The 20,896-nt window shown below is 42.0% G+C and overlaps 1 protein-coding gene across 1 annotated transcript in view; it reads right to left on the reverse strand.

Moving 5' to 3' along the window:
• znf462 (zinc finger protein 462) overlaps window positions 1–20,896 on the reverse strand; it is a 43,730-nt gene that overhangs the window by 15,162 nt on the left and 7,672 nt on the right. The window contains 3 exon segments of the mRNA XM_034601911.1: window positions 1,220–1,355; window positions 1,894–7,130; window positions 7,335–7,585. Of these exon segments, the coding sequence (XP_034457802.1) occupies window positions 1,220–1,355; window positions 1,894–7,130; window positions 7,335–7,545 (5,584 nt within the window). The 5' untranslated portion in view covers window positions 7,546–7,585.

Below are 20,896 nucleotides of genomic sequence, written 5' to 3' on the forward strand. Positions count from 1 at the left end.
GGCCTCCCGCTGGGGTGAGGCGTTGGATCCCTTGGCTTGTTCCCCTCGCTGGCAGCCTCAGCGGAATACTAATGTTTCAAATGGTTACCCGCCCGCTGCCCTAAAAGTTATGGCTCACCACCCCCTCTGATACTCTGCTGCAATGGGACAGCGTTGCTTGTTTTCTCTGGGGGGAAGCTGACAGACTGTCTACCCAGAAGCCTCCTGTCAGTAATAAACAAAATGGGAAACAGAGGCCCGAGCTCAGTAAAACACGTCGGCTGCAGAGCTCGGAGGAGTTGGCCTCGTAGGACGCTGGCTCCAAAAAGTGGGTCTTTCAGAGCGTTAATGTTAAAACAGGAGTGAATAATAGATACTGAGCATTTGTTTGATCCTCAAAGAAGCAGCTACATGATTAGGAAAATAAGTTGGTTCTACATTTTTAGGAAACACGCTTATTTTTCCTACTTGCTGAGAGAGAGATGAGGAGATAGATACCACAGTCATGCAGTGGCGAATCTAGGATTTCTCTAAATCAAGGGCCACTAGGGGGCCAATCACATGTCCAACATCCGTGCACAGTTCTTGATGCAGTAGGTGCACATTTAAGTCATTACTTGTTTACTGTTTACTCAACAGCTAAGAATGAGGAGTTTTTTTTCTTGCTGTCTGTTGCGTTTCGTGACCGGCTCGTATCTTTCTTCTCTATGCTCCTGGTGATTTGCTTGAAAAAAAATTCTCAGGGAAACACTGCAACTTTCAGTCTGGCAGCTGCCAACATCTGGAACTCTCCCCAGAAGAAATATGTAATGCCCTCATTTCTGGACACTAAAAAAATAACTTAAAACCCACCTGTTGACAAAAGCTTTTGACCATAAGTTTCTTTATCCTCAACTAGCATTTCAAAGATTACATTTCTGTTGTTGTTCTCGTTATTTTAATTAATTTTTTACTTCTATCCTTGTTTCCTAACCCTGTGAAGGCAGTCTTGGGTCCCATGAAAGGTGCTACATAAATTAAAGTTATTATTATTATTATTATTAACCCTCAGCAAAAAATCTAGTAAGTGTTTTCAAAAATCATCTTCTATCATCCCTACTACTACTTTAATACTTCTTACATGCAAGTAGACATGCCTTTATACATTTAAAAACTTACATTGTGTGTTAATACATCAAGTCACAGAGGCTACTACAGTCACATATTACAAAATGTAAAAACTAAATCCAACTCTATTTACCTTGAAGTGTCCTTCTTTGACCTCTCCATACTGGACCGTGCTTCCTAAGGTGGTTGCAGATGGCTCGGAGGGTGGAGTGCACTTCAACGCAGAAGTTACACCTGAATCCTATGGGGGCTTTATTTGCAGGACTCTCCTGTTCAGAAAAAATAATAAAAAAATCAGTTAAAAGTCACAGATACTATTTCCTTTTTGTTTGACATCTTTTTTAATTGTATTTGAAGGTGATTTTGTTTAACCTTTAAATGACACAGTAAGACAACACGACTTCTCTCCTTGACTCCTTGATTTTATAAACTTCCAAAATATACAAAATATTAAATGAGATCAATAGCAGTTTTAATAAACTAATTATGAAAGTAATATCACAACTCATTATTATGCACTTTTACAAAACTCCTGGTGACTGTGAAGGAGGCAAATTCAAATATCAAATGTTGTCTTTGTCTTTGTTGTCCATGTTTACAATTTCTAGTCGAGTAATTCAACACTATTCTCTAAGAGATGTATTATGTCTATGAGCTGATTCAGATTTATAACATGGCCACGTTTGACCTCAAGGGGGTCAAGGAAACACTTGCAGTATAACAGATTGTAGTAGCTTGTGACAACCTCATCAGATGATACAGTATGCTTTCACATACATTAATGTTGAGAGTGGTATCTTCACCCACCTCAGGTTTGGTGTCAGGTAGATCTGTGCTCTTCTGTTTGCAGACAAGCTGCTTCCTCCGCTCCATCCTCATGGCCCTCTTGTGAAACTCCTCGTTGTGATTCAGCAGATGCCTGGCCAGAGCCGGGAGAGCCAGGAACTTCAGCTCGCAGTGAGAACACTGGTACAACTCAGAGTCCTCGTCCCCAGGGCCCGGTGACATCATAAAGTCCCTCTTCAGGTCTGTGCTGTGGTGGTCGTTGTAGTGCATAGAGAGCAGCTGGCCCGTGCTGAAGGACAACCGGAAACATTTTAGACACTTGAATGGCAGCCATTCAGCGTCTTCGTCTTGCTCGGGCTCCAGCGGAACGTCCAGCACCTCCTTGTATTCCTCTTCCGCTGCACTGTCAGGAATCTTCTCCGGTTCTTTGGCATAGATAACGGTGAAGTAGCGACCGAGCTTGCTAGCATGCTGCTTCTTGGGGAAGACACCTGGATGGCGCTTAATGTAATGTGAGACAATGCTCTTCCTGCTGAAAGCCTGGAAGGCACAAAGAGAACACCGTCGACTCTCCACAGCCAAACGCAGGTCTTCACTCATTTCTGAATTCTCTGGCTCTGCTACTGGGGGTGCGATCACTTTGCAAGGCGTTTCACTTAAGGTCTTGGACGCAGCCAGACAATGGGTGTAATAAGCATCGATGTCATGGCGCTTCTGATAGTGTGCTGCCAGGCCTTTGCGTATAGGATTTGTGTATGCACACAGAGCACATTTGAAGACATTGTTTTTACCCTCAGGCTGAGCGCGGACGTTGTTGTGTTTGATGCGGTAGTGTCGAGCAATGCCTTTCCTGGTGGAGCAGAAGTATTTGCAGAGCTGACACTTGAATATAGCATGTTTTTCTGTCTTGTTGATGGGTAACTTAGAGAGGGCAAGGTCTAATTCACTGACCTCCTGGACTTTTGCAGAACTTGATATATTACTAGCGCTGCATTCTGCTACTGGCTCTGTGTCCTTACCAGAAGAGAAATGTGTAAGCGAGGGCGTGAACATATGAGAGGCCGACTGATTGTGATACTTCTCGTAATGAATTTTAAGCTTCTCCAGTGTACCGTGCGTGTACGGACACATTTTGCATCTGTACGCGCCGTAACCCTGCCTTTGGGTTTTGCACTTGTCCTCTCCTTCAGTTCCATCAGTTAGTTGCTCTATGTCATCTGCAAAATCTTCTGCAGTGACTTTCACTAAAGGGTGTCTTTTCTGATAGTGAGTTAGGACACCATGGATGCGAGAGTTCACATAAGGACAGTGGCGACATTTATACACAGAACTAGGGTTGATGTCAGCCTCCTGTGCAAAATCGGCAGCTTTTACTTTCATGCCTGGGTGCTTCTTTCCATAGTGAGTGAGGAGGCCATGGAGACTGTTGTACTCTGACAGACATACAGTACACTGATAAGGATTGTTAGAGATGGAAAGGCGTGGGTGGGGAGGAAGAGGATTGCTTTCTTGATGTTGTGTGGCAATGGCCAGCACTCCATCATCCTCCACAGACTGACAATTGAAAGATTCGTGTTCTTCGGCAACCTGCTGGTGGATCTTTTCAGCTGAGCCATCCCCTTTGATGATATCCAAAAGCACAGATTCATCCCCTTTGATGGCCCAGGGGTGGACCGCCTGGTAGTGACTGGTGATGTCCCATATTGTACAGGCCTCAAAAGCACAGTCTCTGCATTTGTAATGTTTAGTTTCCATATTTCCCCCTGGTTGCTGGGAGGTTTCTGGCCCGGCCCATAGCTTGCTGGCCATGTACGTGTAATCAACATTGTGCTCGGGATGGCGTCTTTGGTAATGGAGCAGCAGGCCCTGGGGTTCAGCATGGGAGTAAATGCACCATTCACAGTGATAGCCAGCCTCCAGAATGCCATCTTGGTAAGCCCAGTGTAAAATTGTCATGGCCGTGGCTTTCACAGTGGGGTGCTCTTTCTTCAGATGCTTCTTCAGGGCATATACGTAGGGGGATGTGTAGGTACAGTGTCTGCACTTAAGGGATCGCAGGGTCGTAGTATTTTCAGGGTCAGGAGGTGCTGGGATGGCAGCAGAAGAGACACTACCTGACTGAACCATCTGTGCGCGCTCACGCTGACTCCGGACAACCGCCGTGTGGCGACGTACAAGGTCAGCATTGGCCTTGGTTTCTTTGTGCTTCTTCTGGTAATGAATAAGTACTCCTTTTACTGTGCGGTTGCCATAATCACAGTGCTGACAAAAAAACAGCTCATCCTCACCTTTATCACCACTTCCTGGTTTAGGGCTTGAATTGTTGGATCCATCGTGACCGTTATTTTGAAACTGCTTCAAAAATTGTTTGGGAGTCGCAATTTGTAATTCATCCATTAATTTCATCAACCCAGGAGTGGGAGGGCCATGTTTGATATATTTTGCCGTCACCTTTACTTCCGGGTGTCTTTTTTGATAATGGACTAACACACCAACAACAGATTTGTTGCTGTACACACAATGTTTACAGTAGAACATTTCTTCATCTGATCCATATAGTGCTGCGTTCGACTGTTTTTGAGCTGTAGACATGCTGAGGTTAAACGAGTTGGCTGCAGGTTGTGACTGATCCACTGACACGACCTTCATGGTTTTCTGTATACGGAAATACGATGCCTTCTGCTCTGGGTGTTTCTTCTGATAGTGGACCAAAACAGAGTGCATGTTGGGGCTAGCAAAGGAACACACGTCACAATCGTACACAACAACATTACCACCCATAGCTTCTTTAAGGGTGTCGGCTTCTGCGCTAGTTTCAGGTGTCTTGGAAACAGTTTTCGGCACCGGGCTGGAGGAGGACCTGGGCGTTGACGTGGCTGAGTTAAACGTCTTGGGGCCAGAGTTCAATATTTCCCTCAGAGTTTGCGATTCACCTGTTTTTTGTGGCTGCTCCACTATATAGCTAGAGAAGATCATGGCGTTGTTGATTTTCACTGTGGGGTGCATTCTTTGGTAGTGGGGCATTAGGCTCCTGACATTTGGGCTTGTATACGAACAAAAGCGGCACAAGTATAACAGATGTGGTTGGTTAAAGTTGAGCACATTGCTTGCCTCAGGGTGATGTTCCATGTAGTGTTGGTGCAGATCGTTGTAATTTGTGTATTCAATGTAGCACTCTAAGCAGCGGAAGACCGCGCTCTGGTCTTCTGGGTCCAAGATGTACTTAAAGCTGAACTTGATGTACGGGTGCATCCTCTGGTAATGAGTGCTGACGCTACGAGCGGACTTATTGTGGTAATCACAGTGTTTACAGTAAAAACGTGCAATTCCGGTTTCCTCTGAAAATTCAGCGTTCTCTTGCACTGCGCTGTCGCTGGGATCAGCAGAGATGTTCTCACTATCATCTGAGAGAGTCAGTGATATTGGAATATTTCTAGGTTTTGACTTGGGGTTGCTTTTTCTTTTCCCTATCCTGCCTCTTTCGTGAGAGATCATTGATTCTCTTGCATTAAGCTGTTGTGTGTTGAATGCAAAAACAGGGTTTTTGACGCCATGATTTCTGCCCTCTTTATCAACACCGGTGTGATTTTCTCCGGTTTCTTCATCATCCATGTCATCCAGATTTATGATCATGTCCTGTTGGCTTTGGCTTATCTTGCTTTGAAGGTTACTGGCAATTTCATCAATTCTGGTTCTCTTCTTGACTGAGGATAAGTCCAAAGGCAAGTCGTTAATGGACTTCCTGGCTCTTTTCCCTGTTACTAGGGGCTTTTTGGTTGCAAGTCCTAAAATGGAGGTCTGGGTTTTTTGCAGAAAGATTGGAGAAGCATCCACTTCAGAGTCTGGCTGGTCAGTCAGCTGGCTTTCAAAGGCAGAGGGATCTAGGTCATCACAGTAGGAATGCTTATGCTGCTGGTGAACCCTCAGGCCTTTCAGAGTGGTAGTGGAAAAGCTGCAGAGCGTGCAGCGATGAGGGTTCTGCTGGTCGTTTGGTGTGCTGGTTATCTTTTTTCCATTGACTTTGGAGCTGACATTGCCTCCATTTACTGAACCTTCACTGCCATTCTGAGGTTCTGGGCTATCGCTTGTCAGGTCCATGGTCTCTAAATCTGAGGAATTGTGGCTCTGCTTGTGTGTGCCGAGTTTTAGAGGGCTGGTGCAAATAAACGGGCATTCATCACATTTATATACTGTGGTTTTGCCAGAGAGGTGAATGTTTTCAATGTGGCGGGAGATGCTGCGCCGGTGCATGGTCAGGAAGGAGCAGAAGGGGCACTGAAAGCGGTTCATGTACTTTCTGAAAGGTATTCCTTTCGTCTCCAGTAATTTGTTATCCTCGTCCGTTAAAAGCTGCTTTGCGTCTGCTGACAGGGTTCCAGTGTAGCTGGGATCATCTATATCACCCAACTCTTCGTCATCATCATCCTCTAAGCTGCTCCTGGAGTCTTCCTCATTGAGTAAGTTGGCATCCATATCTACGACGCTGTTTGAGACATCGGATGAAGCAAACCTCTTGGATAAAATAGATGTACCTGTGCTGTTTGGTGTGACAGCACTAATCTGTGCATACTGGAAGGATGAGATCTCTGGGACTGACTTTTCCAGTGTGTGTTCTGGCGTTTTTCCTCCTGTCTCCTCTTCCTCCTTTCCATGAACATCAGCAAAACTGATCTTTGTTCTAGCCGGGCTATGGGAGGAAGAGGAGGGAGAATCTGGTTTGGGTGAACTTCCACTGGCCTCCCCTTCCGGCTCTGCAGTGCAGGAAACTATCTTGACCTTGTCGCTGTGCTCCTTCACCACATGACTAGTCCAGCTGTCCTTCTGGTCTGTTTGATAGTCACACCACTCACAGGCAAACGTTCCCTTCACGAGTGCACTAGCTGCGTCAGATTCCTCTGCAGCCTCGGCGTATTCTGAGGGATCTCCAGCGCTCTCTGAGGGAACTTTGCTGTGATACATGAGTTGGTGTTTCATTATCCTTGCTCTGCGCGGAGACTTGTATGTGCAATACTGACAGGAATACACTTTTGAATGGTCGTTGTGCATTATAACGTTGTAGCTGGGCGGCTTTGCTGACTGTGAGGAGACACTCACATCTGAATCGTCCTCTGCAAGATTATGCACTTTTTTGGTGTGATTTCTTAAGAACGATTTTGATCTGAAGTAACGGACACAGAACTTGCACTGATAAAACGGCAGATGGGTTTCAGCTGTCTGCTTCTGTGGTGTTTGATTCAAACTGTCAGCAGAGTTGGGGCCTACAAAAAAAGAAAATATGACATTTAAATAGTGAAACAATAACATTTTGATGCCATTATTTAGTCTATTACAGCTGTTTCTTTTAATACATGTAGCCAAATATATAATACATATATGATCGTTTTACTGTGGTTGTGAAAAAGAAATGTTTCCTAATCCTCTGTAAATGAACTGTAACATCTGAATTAATGTGGTAGACATACTCGTGCCAGCTTTAGAAGGTGTATAATCCCTCTCATCCTTATCCTGCAATTCCTCCTCTTCTTCCTCGTCTTCATCCTCGTCTTTCAGGGAGTCGGACTCATCTGCATCTGCAGGCTGCAGGAAAGCAGTGTGCACTTCCTGAATGTGGGTTTTTAAGTCGTCATATGACTCGGCACGGAAGTCACAGCCATCACACTGCAATACCTCCATCACTAAAGAGAGGGAGCACTCCCTGGAAAATCAGGGGAACCTGCAGAGCAAGAAGAGAGAGAGAGAGAGAAAGAGAGAAATCATGAGGACATGCATCATTTTCCAAGGAGTCCACGGTGGAATAAAAGTCTCATTCACGTGGTTGTGAATGAAAAGAAAAAAGCAGTTTATGAGAATCTTGTTAAAGTGTTTACATGTGCCATAGGCTAAAACCCATTAACAATGCAAATGAAGGTGTATTTACTACAGCAGGGAGACTCGTATATACAGAGCTATCGCAAAGCTTTAAGGCTGTTTAAGTCATTTCAGGACTAATATTATTCTATTATGCTTCAATATTCAGTGCCGTGATCATGCTCTTCCATACAAATTAGCCTGGTGATGATTTTACAGAATCACCAATAGCAATTCCTGCTGTGAACCAAAAAATAATGACATCCACACCTTTTCCACATAACAAGACAATTACCAGCGAAAAACGTAATGCTTACAAATGTTAATGGTTATGATTATGTGTTTAAAAAAATGCAAATACATGCATGTAAACAAAATGTTAAAAATTTATAAATAATAAAAAAGACTTAATAAAAATTGTTTGCTGTGTTTTCAATGGGAAAATAAGTTTTTAGAAAATACTGTTATTGTACTTTGAGGATAGGGTAGAAATGCATCATTTGCATTAATTTTTAATGAATACATTCATGCTGATAAATGCCTGATTAGGATAAGGAAACCGGGAAAATTAAAAGTCCATATCCAATATCACGAAACACCTTCCAAAAAAGCTATGCGAAATTGTGTGTATATGAGTTCTCTGTCACTGCAAAAATATTCATATGCAGATATACATATTTATGCAGAACTGCCACAAATGTCTGTCTTCTCATTACAATGCACCACATGTGTGGAGTGTCATAAATTGATATCAAAATGATTTTACAGCTCTAATATGACCGGAGCTGTCCACAAACTCTGATAGAAAGCCCCACAAAACATGACAAAAGAGGAGAATTTGACTGATGCTGATGTTGCTCAGAATACTAAGAAGGTCCCAGTTTTTTAGTATAGCATCATTCAAAGAACAATGGCGGGACTGAGGAGGGATTATGGGCTGATTTGTCCCATTTTTATTACCTTGGGATAAGCAACAGCTGGAGAGCAGCTCCACAGCTCAGTATTTAGAGCAGACTATTCCATCAGATTGTATCAACGGCTCTGAAATAAGATTGAATGAATCAACGCAGAGATGAAGGCTTTGCGTCTTTGGGCTCCTCCGCAGTTCGGATTTGGCCAGGGGGAAAAAATGTAAGCTGATGATGTGGCCCATCATTTCATAGCGTTTTCATCACAGCTTTGTAATCAATTGTTGTTTTTGTCTTGAAAATATCGCAAATAGAACTTGTAGCTCACACTTCAAAACCACAACATCACCAACACTTTTTACAGGTGGACCCTGCAAACAAAGGTCCCTTGTAATGGTTCCACAGGGTGTAACCCATCAGACAGTTCATCTATATTACATTCCAATGTGGATTTAAGTTGTTTTGAACATTCAATAGGCTTTTCTTGTCAGTATCTCCTTGATGAATTGTCAGACGTTTCCTTTACTTTGTCCACGTTCATACTAATATCAGTTGGAGAAGAAAGAACTTGAAATACAAGACAAGAACTAGGGAAGCGCGTAACTCTGCCAAGGCCAAACAATCCCCTCTTTCAAGTTTGTAAAAATGACTTGGCTATCAGCAAACCACTGTTGTTATTGTGTAATTGTATTAGTTTCATGTACAGTTGTGTGATGAATTTCTTTTGTGAACATTTCTAAATGCACCATGTGCTTTTTTACTAAATAATACAACTATGTGTTTTAAGTAGATTTAGCATTTTCTTCCTCTTCCAGCAGATCTGGACTGTTATCTGTGATGTGCACCAGATTTTCCAACCAAAAAACTCAACACTTTAATATTAAGTACATTCTTTCCTAATGAACATGTTGAAAAATGCCCCATCTTAGGACATTTAGGAATGTGATAAACAATTCCTGAATCTGCTCCTTTCACCAGATTTGCACCAAAGTGTTCTTCCCAAATTCTGTGCAGACAAACAATAAAAAACAAAATAAACAACTACAATAGCACTCAGTCGACCACACACCTCCACCAAACAAATATGTCTGACTTTTTACATTCCAATGTCATTTACTATTTAAAAGGTGCTGCCTTTTCAATAAAACATTTTCCAAATCAAAACAATTTATTATTAAAAAGCCACTTCTGTAAGTAATGTTTGTTTATCACAAGGTCACATTTGTGTATTTTATTAGGAAATCAACAGCGTATTTTGTAAGTATTCAAAGAGGATTAATGGTTCACACTGGAAGCATGACTTTTTGTCAATCCATCCAAAAAAAACCTGCACCACAACACACCATGACTCATGTTGGCTCATCTTAACTATATGACTCAACAGAACTAACAGGTCGCTTCATATTCTTCCTGAATTTAACTGTACTTAAAGTGAACAATAATTATAAAATAATAATACATTGATAATTATTTAAAAAAATGTACGGACTCATCTTTATCCTTTTTCAGCAAGGTAACTTATACAGGAAAATAATCCATATAACTATTATAGACAGTGATTTAGACCAAAACAAATCAATAAGCAGGCGATTTAAAAATGAAAATAGGTTTAAGTCATTGATTTAATTGGAAACATAGAAAACCATAAAGGCCTCTTGTAATGGCTACGTTTCTCTTCAGCCCAATAGATTTTTTTGCTTGTCTAAAGAAGATGGTTGTTATAATGTGATGTGCTGACGTTGCTTCCGTGAACTTGGGGTGAAACTGACTTAACTGTAAACATCAACATCAGGTCTGCATAAGTGAAAAGAGTTCTAAAGTGCTCCAGATGTGCCTCAAGTCACTTGACTAGGAGTCAGTGAAGGCTACAAATATAAAAATAAAACCTGGTGGTACGGAATTAGAAAATGGATACATTGGACACGTAACATACAGGCAAGTTGCATTCTGGGTAATGTCTGCATTCGTTTTTTATCAGGAAGAGGAATATGTGGAATAAAACCATCAATTTGGGGGGAAAAAGCTGTTCAACCACATTGGTGGGAGGGCAATGCTAATCTGGCTAAAATAAAGATGTTATCCATTGTTTAAAAAAGACAATCAATACTTTTTTTTACTTTTCCTCATGTGAACAAGAAAACATTTAACAAATTATTGGTAATTAATTTCCACTAGAAAAACCAATGAGACAAATAGTGCACAACAGAATCAGGATTAGTCAGAAAATCAGCCAAGATGTTTTTTTGTCAGAATGTAGCTTTAATACCACTATGTAATTCAGCCCACTGCTCTGGATAGTGACACCGAGACATTTCAAGCGTGATCCAGCCTCAGACGGTTGGGAATCCCACCCTGCTTCCCACACCCAACCGTCCTGCCAGTGGAAAGCTGCATGTGAGCCGGCCAAGCCGCCAGTATGTCCCCGAGCAACCAGGGGATCCATTGTTGTCCAGGGTCAGGTTACAGCCTCACCACGAGGCCCCACCCTGCGCTCTTGGCTGTTCAAGGCAGTTTTGAACAAAGTTGTCTCCTAATGCCAGGTTCCTTGACATAGATATCAAGAGAATCCTTTTGGAGAAGGAGGGGAGAGGAATGCCCGGGGAGGAGGAGAGAAAAAAAAAAGCCTCCTACTGAACCATAATCTGCCTTAGAGTTGGCTGTGTCTTTTCAGCCAGTCGGTCTCTACACCACACCAAGTTAATGGGTGAGATTGTGTCACTACTTTCATCTAGTCAGCTGGGGCTCTAACAGGCAGCGGCTGAGCTGCTCAGATCCTCCTCTGAGCTGAGCTTCAAGGGCAGCCATTTTAGGAGCTGACTGTGTGTGTGCTTAGGTGTTCAGCCAGCACACAACATGGACCCACAGATCTGATCCTGTTCCTCAAAGGCAGGCAGCCTGTCACTGGAGAGCTGCTGACAGAAATGTATCTGCCAGATGCACAGTGCTGTACCCAGACCGTCTTCCCACACCGCTCAGCAGAAAACATCTCCAACTCTCACCAGCCTGATTTTGCCTACTCGACATTATCCCTGACATCAAGCGATTTTCAGAGGATGGCAGGAAACCCTGTTCCTAAGAGAGGCGGAATAGGTCGGAGCGAGCTGCAACACTTTGTGGAGAGAAGCACGGCACTTGCGTTTTGTAGGACCTGCCAACCGCTTTCCACAAGGGGGTCGAAAAATGTGAGGCATGTCTGAACTTCTTTATCTCAGAGCTCTGCAGCCCTGAGCCACGAGGAGAAGACGAGAGAGAGAGGGGGCAGGAGAGAAGCAGAGGGAGAGAGAACAGGCCTCGAGGGGAAGGGTGGGAGGAGAAGGGAGGCGGCGAGGGAGCATGACAGAGCCACCTGGAAGACCTTCAGTGGTAGGCAACGGAGGACAAAGCCATCAGACTGGGCTCCCCAGATTCCAAAGTCTACTGACATTTGTTAATCACCAACCGGTCTCTCTGCATCGGTGAGCTCTGCCAGCAGTCACACCCTCTACTCAAACTGGCTGACAGCAGCTGCTCTGTCTGAAAGAGGGCCTTTGAATAAGCCAGCATTAAGCTGATTAGGAGTACAGAGGTTTTGTCCTTAACTGTTGGTTAGCGCTACCGTCTCATGGCGTTTGGGAGACAAAGAATTCTCGGATGTGTTAGAATATCGTGTGGCCCGGCATCCTGGCTACAGATCATTTATTTGGCAAACAGGACAGGACATGCATCTTGTCAACCGGCGCAGCCTCAATAATTAATGACCCATCGATTCAAAATGAAAGGCGGCTTTTTAAAGGAAAAATACAGTGGCAATAACAGCAGGGAAGCCAGAGCCATGGACATTGATTTTTGCAGATATGAGATGACAGCATCATGAGGAAAAATCAATCATTTTTTTTGTTTCAAGAAAGTTACAAGAGAAAGAGAGAGGAAAGTGAAAAGGTATCAGCATCATACTCCAAATTCTGATGATCTCTTTAGCCCGCTGTGTTCAGCTGGTTCACGAGAAAAAACTGTGAGAGCGCTGAGGAGGATCTCATCCTGTCTGCAGAGGAACAGAAAACGCTGCGTCACATGGACCAGTGAGAATTTGGCCTCTTGCACAAACATGAGATGGAGAGAGAGAGAGAGAGAGAGAGAGAGAGAGAGAGAGAGAGAGAAGAGAGAGAGAGAGAGAGAGGAGAGAGAGAGAGAGAGAGAGAGAGAGAGAGAGAGGAGAGAGAGAGAGAGAGAGAGAGAGAGAGCTGGAGATCAAGATGGCTACTCCCATCCCCTGATGTCTGCAGCCGTGGAGAACTAAACACACCGGATCTGAGAGTGTGCTTAACAGTTGCACAAATATCACACATCATCATGCAATCCAAAGATGTCCCAATTCTTGTTTCCCTTACAGACACCGAACCCTTTATGATGATTGCTATGATGACACAGCCTCAACAAATATGGAACAAAAAGCTTGAATAAAGTGGAAGGATACTTGTAACCACCTGCTCTACACAGATGTTTGTGGAGCTACTCTCACCAATCATGTGGGAGTGTGGGAATGACTAAAATATCAGTACAATAAACAGACGCATTATAAAGCAGCAAAATTTTGATGAAACAACAAATGACAAATTCCACAAGAACCACTATCTAAAAAAAAGTTTACGCTCACATGATGATCATATTCATTAAAAATGCTCAATAAACTAACAGAGATTATGAAACTCCGGAATATTTGATTATTATTTTGGGCTCAGAAGAACCACGCTGATGAAAATAAGTGTTAAATCTCTCTGGTACAAGGCCGGTGCCCGTGAGGTTTGCTCACATGGATTCAGGTTGATTATTTTATCCTGAATCAGTCACATGAGACAGGGTGTCTGGTGCACACCACTGTGACAAGCCAGTTTAATACATCCAGTAGCAGTGTTAACATGCTGGTTTCACGTGACTCTCGTGTCATAATATTCACATTATGTGATCGGACAGTTTTCTTTTTTTTTTAAAGGACACTTTCTCCTTTAAAGAACAAAAACCTGTGAAAACTTGGAACAGTATCCTGTAATCACATATTCTATTGAAGAGTAAAATGAAATTGGGAATTTGGTCAAAACGAGGGAATTTGAGCGATGAGCAGAAGCAAGAGAGACATTAGCATCACAAGATGTTCTAAAAAAATAAAAGTAAAAGGGAGACAAAATCAGAAGAAAGCTGTAAAAACTGAGAGGAGCAACAGAGCACAACAAAACTCTGAGCAGCATCATACTTGATAATGGTGGATTACTTTTTATTGCATAGTAACCTTGATCTTATGGCATCTGATGTCATATTACTATACTGCAAATACATGTACATAACTAATACTTCACTTTTGTCTTTTGTCGTAGTTTTAAATACCGGATCAAGTAGCTACGGTTGGTTTTCTTATTTTTGAATTTATTACCTTTTAACACATTTTTCTTAGTCTCTCTTTGACTGTGGTACATTTTAGGGCATCTGTGACATTTGACTGAACTACAAATTAAAAGTTCATTAAATGTTATATGCACTGTTCCTATTTATGAACTTACTGTACAACTGAAACAACTGAGGATCTGAAAATGACACACTTTTGGCAAACTCTTTTGTTTTCTATGCTCAATGTTTTTTGAAATTCTCAGCCACTGAATCACAAAAAAGTTTTCAGACCATGAGCCTGCTTAAACTGAACTAATGGCAATAGGGTAAACTCCGGGCACGGCTCACCACCTGGCTAATACCACCATTTCAGTGAAGTGTGGTGGTGGCAGCATCGTGCTATGGCGGTGCTCCTCAGCAACACAGAGGTGCGGAGGAGCGCAGCCAAATACAGGGAGAACCTGCTCCATGGTGCAAACAAGTTCACCTGGAGGGTTCACCTTTCAGCAAAACAATGAAGTCATGTGGTGAATCAGGTCTCTGACTATGGAGAGGCCTGAAGATGACGGTTTAGGCGCTTGAGAGGATCTGTCAGGAAGAAAGGGATAAACTGACCAAATACAGGTGTGGAGAGCTTGTATCGTCATGCCCAAGAAGAGTTTAAGCTATAATTGCTGCCAGAAGGGGCTTTTACAAAGTACTGTAAAAAGGACTCAATGCTTTTGGAAATAATATTTTAGATTTTTAATGAATTGGTTGAAATTTCTGAAAAATAATAATTGAAGGCTATTTAACAATATCAAAGCACTTCCGGTCTGAAATAGCCCCTCTATGAACTTTCCTGAGGAGATGGCTGTTCAGGGGAACTGTGGAATTCAAGATAACATCTAAGGAACCAAGAAATCTATCAGATTAACCTGTGCATCTGCTAGACAGACATGCAAAACCCTCATATGACTGCAAAGGAACAATGTGCAGTGTTGATACACAAACAGGGCCAACATGGAAGAGTCTTCAGCAGAAAACCATCACATAAGTCAATGTCTTCAGTGTCTGGGAAAGCAAGAGTCGTTTTGGAAAGTGCAGCGGACAGATTGAGGCTACATGGGCAAAATCATGGTGCGTGTGACAAACAAGGTGTGTCTGCAGCATTTGATGAATAGAGCTTCTTGCCAGACTTTAAACATGGGTGTGAGAATATTCTGCATTGGGGTTGTGTGGCAGCCAGTGGAATAATAACACTGGCACAGATAGAGGGAAGAAACCAAATTAAAACAAGCTAAAAACCAAAAAGAAATTAAGAATGAGGCTGGTTCCTACAACAAGGGGTTACTAAGCACCGACTGAAGTTTGTGCCCAAACCTTTCCATATGCCACAATTAGTGCATTTTTTAAGTTAATGAAATAAACTTTACACATTCTATTATACAGTTTTGTTATTGGCCTTTATTCAATATTGTCTAACAATTAACAGGCTAAATAAGTAATGGATTATTTGAGAAAGTAATTGCAAGAATAACTGATAATTTATGCAAAAGATGACCTGTTATGTGAGGCAAGATATGGAAAGCATTCAAATAATGTTCATTGATTTTCTTGAAGTATTGACTCAAAATGTTTTCACAAATATTACAATGTTTCATAAAATTTCAAGCAAACATTGTATGAAAATGTTTTGTAACGGTGAGTAAAGTAAGTCTGCACTTCCTCTGTGTCAGGTGCATTCCATCTAGCACTGCAACGAACAATTATTTTCAGTATTGATTAATCTTACGGTGGTTTCCTCAGTGGCCATTATGGCTCCCCTGGGCTTTATTTAATCTTACAGCTAATTTCAGGACAATGCTTACATGTCCGGAATCCGCAAGTTTGCTGCTTTGGTTCACACCGACTTCAATAAACGGCACGAAGACACAGTAGAGCAATTAGCTGGTGAACATAGTGGAGCATTTAGCAGCTAAAGAGGCAGATGTTTCTCTCAGGGGTTGGTGGAGACCAAATTCAAAGTTACAAGAGTTCAGTTCAAATGATTACTGATATTACTGATTTTTCATCCTTTATATAGATACAATAATAAACAAAAACTCAAATAAGATTATACTGTTGTTGATTTGGGGCAGACACATTTGTAAGGACATTTTCCTGTTGTATTTGTTATGGTGAAAAGGACACAGAAACCACAGCTAAAAGGTAACCAGGGAGCATATGTAATGAACATTTGTACTATTAACTAACAACCAGCCATTTGTGCATCTACCTAAATTTGCTGCCATACACAAACAACATTCAGTTGAGGCAGATTACACATACACAGTCATCAAGTATCATCACCATCTCACACACACACACACACACACACACACACACACACACACACACACACACACACACACACACACACACACACACACACACACACACACACACACACACACACACACACACACACACACACACACACACACACAGGGCACAAGTACAGCGTCAACTTTTTCCGTGGCTTAGCGTCGTCTGAAAGGTCTCAGAACACACATAAAAGCCTTCGGGTGTGAATATGTCACAGAGCATTAGCCCCTAAAAAGGATCTCCCGAGTATTTCTTAATGCATGTTTTTGGAAGTTATTTTGGTTCAGATTGGGAAAGGACCTCTCAAATACAAGCCGGTCAAATGAACATTGTCTAGTCTGCAGCGTTTCTTTGGCCTGCGTTCAGCTCCCTCTCTGGTTGGCTCACACTTTTATCTGTCGGCACTGTGGCAGATAACAACAGTGGTTCAAAAGGGAAAAGCTGGTCTGACCTGACTGACCTTCATCGTCTAATACTGTGCTGCTGCCTCATCCTTTCACTGAAGAATAACATATTGACAGATGCAACCACAACACTGGATGGGACTGAGTTAGCACGGAAAGTGGAGGTATGTAGGGGCTGTGTATCACTAATGCTGATGGTTTTTCTTAAAAAGCAGATTGATTTATACACTCACTCCAACACTATGTCCCCTTGTACCGAAGAGATCGGTCTCCTGCCTCAAGAAGACACAAGTTTACAGTAAACAGTCATCGTGCAACAAGATGAGTTCAGATAATGTACTTTCACTTTGGCCTGCAGGTACATGTACAAGAATTGAGGCTCAACTCTTGTACATGCATAAACCCTCTCTTTAATCAATAGTTTGCCACAGGAAGTGATGATAGCACAATCTTACCACCGGAAACAGACAGACTGATGAGTTTTGATGAGCATATCTGTTTCCGTTGCAACTGTGATGCAGCTCTCGTGTGATAACAGCAGTGAGGTGGACGCTAACCTCACCCCTCCCGTCTGTGATCAGAGGAAAAAGCTTCCTTGAATGATCACATGGTGCTGCTCATTTGAGGAAGAGTGAATACACTGAGATGAGGCATCGATCCCACCTGGCCGATCAATGGACCAGGCCTTTTCAGAGGAGATGCGAGGAATCAATAATGTTCAGTATGAACGTTTTGTCATAACATTCATCAGACATCTGCTGGAATTGCATGAAAGGGATGTGAATGGTAAACAGGTATAGTACAGAAGAAGAGACTAAAATAAAAATACAGCTCTCCTAGTGCACATTTCCGTGTAGATTGTTGGCATACATTTGAATTTAGTTATTTTGAGGTAAGGATAAACCCAGACTTAACAACTCTGTTAATAATGTATAAAGATTCTGTGCGATGTTTCTTCTCTGGGGTCAATTTAATCAATAAAAAAACGGCAGATTGAGTAAGATTATTGAATCACATTTTCAGCTAAATCACTAGCTATGTGGCTGCACATGTATCCTCGTCATGGTAACGCTGAGGCTTTGTCATGTTAGTAATGAATCAACCATATACAGACAGGCCAAAAGTCCAAAATGTCTCTAAGAGTGCTCAAAAACACTGTCATAAGATATTATCAGCCACCTGACTAAAAAAACACTGGCGTTAATCTGACAACAAATCTGTTTCAGGAGGCATATGGCATTCGAAAAACTAGGTCAACCATTAACCAGCTAAAGCCTTGACTAGAAACCTTCTTCTAGCCTTCCTTCATCACAAGCCCCAAGTCCATCTGAAACATCTGGTGTAAAGCAAAACACTGTATTAAGTGAGCTTATGTACATTTTGAAATAACAATTGACACCATTTTTTTTATCTTACAAGTTAACGGTTAAATTCAGAATCAAACATCTTTGTTTAGTTCCAGTCAATCTGGGTGTTGAGGCCTCGCTTCTTCTACATGACCAGAAGCCTATGGTGACCAATGAAAAAATTTGAAAAATACCGATCTGTATTTGACTTTACTGAACAAGTTCACCAGCTTCTTGAACTTTACTTATGATTATCTAAAGTGGCTACAGAAAGTATTTCAACACTTTATTGTGTTTTATATTTTAAATGTTGCAGAAGCCTTTTTGGTGGCAATTACAGCTTTGAGTCGTCTTCATTAAGTCCAAACAAGCTTTGCTCACCTGGATTTGGGCAGATGTTCTATGAAGATTGAGTCTGGACTTTGGTCAGGATACTCAAGTACGGTCAGAGGTGTGTTGTGTTGGCTGTATGCTTTCATTGGTCATTCTTGTGCTGGTAGGTCACCCCAGGCACATCCAACTAGAGAATTGTTTCCTCATGCTCTCAGTCCTTTAAAAGGTAATTTGGTGAGCGTCACTTTTTTTCTCTCAACAAGGCTTCTGTCTAATGACCCCTATAAAGGCCTGATTGATGGAGTGATCCTGAGGTGGTCATCCTCCCAGTACGTTCTCCCATTACTGGAGCAGAACTTTTAAAGCTCTGGATCATTGGTCACCTCCGTGAGGGCTGCTTTGAATGAACAATGAACAATAAGGAAAGTCTGCCCGTGTTGGTATTTACCCATTAAACATCAGCTTATTGAATTCTATTTTCAGTGTTTGATCTTTGATAGATCTATAAAGAATTTTTTTTTTCAATGTAATAATGTACTCTACTTTTCAGCCACAATACAAGTTGTCTCCCTCTATTTATTTAATGTCTTAATTTATCTATTTTACTTTGCATAACAGAAAACATTGTCTTTAAGGTGAAGAAGTATCCTCCATGTGCCATTGCTCTGTATTTAGGAATTGAGATCAAAATGTTCTACCTTGGTTTCATCACATCACAAGTTACATTTCCTGTCATGGGAATCAACCACATTCTTGCAAAATGAACATGTGCTCTTTGGTAAGAACTTGTCTTTGTGTTGCTGCTTATCACTTAGGGTAGAAGTATGTAGAACATGCAGGTCTTGTTAAATGTATGTTGTGGACTGACTCTTATACAGTCCTTCAGTTATTTTTAGCTTGCTGTTGGCCTCTAGTTTTTCCTTCAGAGCTTCCTCCTCACATGAGCATCCATCATAAAAAGATGACCTGGTCTAGATAAGGTCCTGGTGGTGCCTTGAAGTTTGTCCTCACTATGTCCACGAAAACAAGACTAGGTAAAATCTCGGCGTATACCTGGACCCTGTATGGTCAATGTGCAAAATGGAGGCTGTTAAAGGCATTGGGAAACTAAAACCCACAAATTAACACATCCATGATGTCATTGCTTTGTATTTGCATTATGTCAATTTCAGCCGGTTTCAGCCCTTCATCTGTTTGCACATCAGCTCAATCAGACATCACATGGACTTTGAACTAGGGAGCTGGCCGGGTAAAGAGCGTTTAATGTCCAGTTCAAATGATTTGGACATTTGCATTCAGACAGCTCCTCCGGGCGCTGGATAGAAAAGTTCAGGGTTGCGGTGGATGTCTGAGAGCAAATTGTGTCTGTTACATAGTGCACAGCCTTCGTCTGGGTAACAAACTGCTGCTCCGCCTCTCCGTCACTCACTGAAGGGAGTAGAGGCAGAGAGAAGTGTGGCTGTCACTCACGGAGCAGTACTGGCGACTCTTTTTAATGGGGAGTGGCAAAGGTTTGTCCAAAAAGTCGCTTAATTTGTCACAAGATGCTGAGGTCGGCTACGCACCAGCAGGTATAGACAGGTTGTCCACCAAACAGAGGGTTGGAGTTCGAGCCCCAGCAGCATACCGAACCCCAAATTAACCCTGATGGTTGTGCTATCAGTGTGTATGAGTGGATTTACCATTCACCATTTTCAAGAATGTTCATTTTAAAAGAGCAGATGGAGGATCTTTCAAAGATGAACCAGCCAACCGATGTTGTAACTTGATCACAAAATAGCAAATATAGCGGATCAGGAATCCAAAGGAAATGTAAATGTATTAAGTCCGATTTTAGGTCTTTTCCAAATCAGACACTTTCAGAATCAACATTAGCAGTTGAGATTCACTAAAAATCTAGCTTTATTGAATTAGAATCAGTGTATTTCACAATTTTGAATGCAACTAATTGAATCTCACAATTAAAACCCCCCCATCAACTAGGAATGTGCTTTTCACAACTGAAATTTGTACCCATTCTTAGCACAGACGTAATATAAATAGTATAAACATTAACCTTTTGTGTTTAGTTTCCTTTTACTTGTTATATTAACTGGATGAATGAGAAAAAGAAACCCACGTTTTTTCTTTTGGTGAAACCAGCTCAGTAATCCCACATTGTCTCAGAGGACTGGTAAATACAGGTACAGAGCCTTTCAGACACTCCAATCCAGCCAGCTTTGCTGATCTGTCTACAGCCTGACCTTCACTGGTGTCACATTCAGAGGTCAGAAAAAAGAAACAACCCACACCAGCAGGACAAGTAGACCCTTAGGAAGTTTATGAAGGCTTACTATGCTCTTACTAAATTAACCAAATGCAGGTTTAATGGAAAAAAGTGAGGCATGGAGATATAGAACCGAATTTGTTTTTAAACTGTATAACTGAGAGAATGTTTACACACAAGTCCTGCTCTTAGACCTGGTTTACTTCACATCATCAT

This window comes from Hippoglossus hippoglossus, chromosome 12 (assembly GCF_009819705.1).
Source record: "Hippoglossus hippoglossus isolate fHipHip1 chromosome 12, fHipHip1.pri, whole genome shotgun sequence".
Taxonomy (NCBI): Eukaryota; Metazoa; Chordata; class Actinopteri; order Pleuronectiformes; family Pleuronectidae; genus Hippoglossus; species Hippoglossus hippoglossus.